Source organism: Fusarium tjaetaba (genome assembly GCF_013396195.1).
Source record: "Fusarium tjaetaba strain NRRL 66243 chromosome Unknown NRRL66243_c0000378, whole genome shotgun sequence".
NCBI lineage: Eukaryota > Fungi > Ascomycota > Sordariomycetes > Hypocreales > Nectriaceae > Fusarium > Fusarium tjaetaba.
The window spans coordinates 1-3,741 of record NW_023501574.1 but is presented as its reverse complement, the minus strand read 5'-3'; the positions used below and the strand labels follow the sequence as shown (position 1 = coordinate 3,741).

The following is a 3,741-nucleotide window of genomic DNA, read 5'->3' as shown; positions in this document are numbered from 1 at the left end:
AGCCTACTGTCTGCAAGCACGGTGAGGACTCTGGTTCCAAGGGCAACAACAACGGCGGCTCCAGCTCCAGCTCCAGCCATGAGGAGGAGTGCTGTGTCCAGTGCACCACTGTATACGATGAGTGCTGCTCCATTGACGGCCACGACATCGAGGTCTGCAAGAAGGAGTACGTTGTCTGCCTTGGCTACAACCCCTGGGACGTTACCCCCTTCGTCAAGCCCACTGTTTGCAAGCACGGCGAGGACTCCGGCTCCAAGGGCGGCAACAACGGTGGCTCAAGCAAGTCCGATAACTCTTCCAAGACCTCTGGTTCCAAGTCCGACAGCTCCAGCAAGTCTGGTGGCTCCGATGAGGAGTGCGCTGTTGAGTGCAACACCGTCTACAAGGCCTGCTGCGACGCTTCCGGCGCCATCATTGAGACCTGCAAGACTGCCTACACCACCTGCCTCGGCTTCAACCCTTGGGACGTCACTCCCTATGTTGAGCCCACCGTTTGCAAGAAGGGTGGCAAGCCTTCTGGTGATGATGTTGTCATCGTCTCTGGCGGTGAGCGTGTCCGCCCCGTCCTGGCTCTCCTTGCCATGGGTGCTATTGCTCTCCTCTGTTAGTACTCTCCTCCAATCCGCATCAACCAACCCCCACTAACATTCTCACAGAAACGATTAGCGACTATGTAGCCGCATAATCTTCGCTTCGTTCTTCTATTCCCACTCCGTTGCTCTGGGGCACCCGCACCTTGCCTTCTTACTTTCTCAGTGGGATGTCTGTTTCTGTGCAGTGGATGCTTAACATTCTTATCTTTTTGATGATCTTATGGTTTTATGGGTGTTGCCGCAAACTCGGCCTAAAATAGTGCACGATAGACACGTATGTAATATCGACGACTGGAACTGGATGGAGATTCTCTGGATGACGGTCCTGGGCTGTTGGGGGCGATTACATGTATCCATAGTCTACTTTAGACTCTGTGTCCAGAGATCAATTGACTTACTTCACTGTCAACATTTTACTTCGGCCCGCGAGCGTGTCTGCTTTGTATGTCTTACGTTTTTGTTTGAGTTTCGTATTACGATCCCTGGTCTTAAAATTGTGTTCAATGCAACATTAAACGGCACTTGATTTTGACTTTGAGCATGGACGTCGGCCTTCATTTGCAAGTGTCCACTAGCTAGTGGAGGAAATGAAGGGCTCTGCTGCTGCGTGAAACGCGTGTACCCCGGATTTTCTCATCTGTGGGATGAAAACATGGCAACCGATTAATCCACCAAACGAAGCAGCTCAAACTGCATCTAGAATTCTAGATCTGGCCACAATCCGATCGAAATGGGCTGCTAAACTGGTTCAAGTTAGTCACTTTGGGGGCACGGCAATGGACTTGAAACGGCTGAAACCAACAGCGGAAGCTTACGCTCCGGACAAACCGGATATTTCTGGAGCAGGGGCCTCGTATTTTTAATGAACAAACTTTCTCCACCAATCATAAGAAAGTCCCTTGAGCTGTGTCTGAAGTATAGAGTTGGAGTTATATGATGATTTACTAGGAGATGAAGTTTAAAATGCTACATAAATACTGAGACCGTTGACACGACTTTCTTGATGGTTCTGTTTCTCATCATTGGCTTGTTTCGGCTATCCTGACCTACATCACCATGAAGTTCCTCACAACATTGAGTTTCGTCACTGCGGCATTCGCTGCTGGTCGAACAACTGCGCCATCTGGATGTATCACTGTCAAGAAGTCCCCTGGAAGCGGTCAATTCGGCACCGTTCAAGCTGCTGTCAACTCCCTCTCAACCACAGCGTCTGGAAAACAATGTATCTTCATCGACCAGGGTACCTACAATGAGCAGGTCCTTGTTCCTAGTCGCAGCGCTCAGCTGTCTATCTATGGTTACACTACCGACACTAGCGGATACAGCGGCAACAAGGTCACCATCACAGCGAACAAGAGCCAGGCTGATGGTCTGAACAACGATGGCACAGCTACCCTCCGTGTCAAGGCTGCCAACTTCAAGCTTTACAACGTCAATGTTGCCAACACTTACGGAAAGGGAAGCCAGGCTGTTGCCCTGAGTGCCTATGCCGACAGCGGATACTAGTATGTCAACTGGTAACTCTACTATGACTGTTACTAACTGGTCGTAGCGGTGTCGCCCTCACTGGATTCCAAGATACTCTTCTTGCTCAGCAGGGTTACCAACTGTACTCCAAGTGCCTTATTCAGGGCGCTACCGACTTTATCTTCGGCCAGACTGCCTCCGCTTGGTTCGAGAAGATCGACCTCCGAGTTGTCGCCGCCTCAGTTGGCTACGTCACTGGTATGCTGTTCTTTCTCGGGTATCAAACACAATTACTAACTCTAAGCAGCCAACGGACGCGACTCTGACTCCAACATGTCGTACTACGTCTTCAACAACTGCAACATTGCCGCAGCTGCCGGCAACGCCGTCGCCAACGGCGCCTACTATCTTGGCCGACCTTGGCGCCAGTATGCGCGTGTTGTCTTCCAGAAGACCAGCATGAGCTCTGTCATCAACTCCAAGGGCTGGTCTATCTGGAACACTGGCGAGGAGAACACTGCCCACGTGCTGTTTGGAGAGTATGGTAACACTGGTGCTGGTTCTCAGGGTCAGCGCGCCTCTTTTGCCACCAAGCTCTCCAATGCAGTCTCTATATCTACTGTGCTTTCTGGAAACTACGCTTCTAAGGGCTTCTACGATGCTTCTTATATGTAAAGCATAAGACAAACAGGACGCGGAGCCAACATGTACATCAAATCTATACAGCATTCCATTCCGTGTACATATTAGGGCCCACGGAAGCAGTGGGCCCATTCAAATAGATACTTGTAAGTAGCCGGTTCAGGCTGCCAGTATAGATCATTCTGTAGGAAGGGGATGCTCCTGCCATTGCTTCCCTTTTCACCAATTTTGAAATCTTTACGTAGAACCAGATCTAACCTGTTCACTCTGCTATATACGTGAGACTTGTGGCTAAGAACCTATATCAGCGCAAAGACCTTAGCTATACAACTGCTACAATCCAACCTACTTTATTTTAAAATTGACTTCATTTTAGAATTATAAGGCTTTGGCTACCTAGGTAAATAGAAGACTAATATCAGATAGATAATAAAGGTTTCCAACGCCGTTACCATATCATCATGGCGGCCCACGGTCTTTTGAGAGCGGGTCTAGTGACATACTACAAACCTTGAAACCATAGCCAAAGCCTCTCTTTTGCATACATTATCTTATCTGCAATAGTTGACTTTGGCATGATGTGACATGATAGTCAAGTCATCTGTTTATGTAGCTGGCTTAACAGTATGCTATGTCTGCTATAATAACAATACTGATAAAGATTATACTTTCATCATTTAAGAACACAGAGATGTTATGTCATATCTATGGCCTATGGGTACTAAAGTAGGCGTTAACATAGTTCTAGAACTATTGAGAGGCAGAAAGACAAGCTTTCCTTGAACTTTCCCAGCTACTGAAAGAAGAGATTTAGTGAAGTATTTCCAAATGCTACCAGAAAGATAACATAATTTAGCTATACTTGGAAGGCTCCGGAGAATCTTGCACAAAGTCAGCGATCTAATATAATACTATGTATGGAATTATCAAATTCATTCCAAGATCCAAATGCTATAAGTAAGAAGGGTTATTCAACTTGTGCCATCATGGTAGCTGAAGTTCCAAACTGTGGTGGATAACTAGGTTCTCTCTGCTGGAA

The 3,741-nt window shown here is 47.6% G+C and overlaps 2 protein-coding genes across 2 annotated transcripts in view; both read left to right on the top strand.

The window, feature by feature from the left end:
* Positions 1 to 608, top strand: part of FTJAE_13005 (uncharacterized protein) — a gene marked incomplete at both ends in the record, with an annotated part of 1,629 nt that extends 1,021 nt beyond the window's left edge. The window contains one exon of the mRNA XM_037346104.1: positions 1 to 608. This exon is cut by the window's left edge and continues 1,021 nt beyond it. Within this exon, the coding sequence (XP_037199963.1) occupies positions 1 to 608 (608 nt within the window).
* A 1,041-nt stretch (positions 609 to 1,649) lies between these two features.
* FTJAE_13004 (pectinesterase precursor) lies at positions 1,650 to 2,735 on the top strand (the record flags this gene model as incomplete). Its single annotated transcript, XM_037346103.1, has 3 exons — positions 1,650 to 2,098; positions 2,146 to 2,318; positions 2,368 to 2,735. 3 exons carry the CDS (start codon positions 1,650 to 1,652, stop codon positions 2,733 to 2,735), a joined length of 990 nt encoding a protein of 329 aa, XP_037199962.1.
* Positions 2,736 to 3,741: the final 1,006 nt, after the last annotated feature.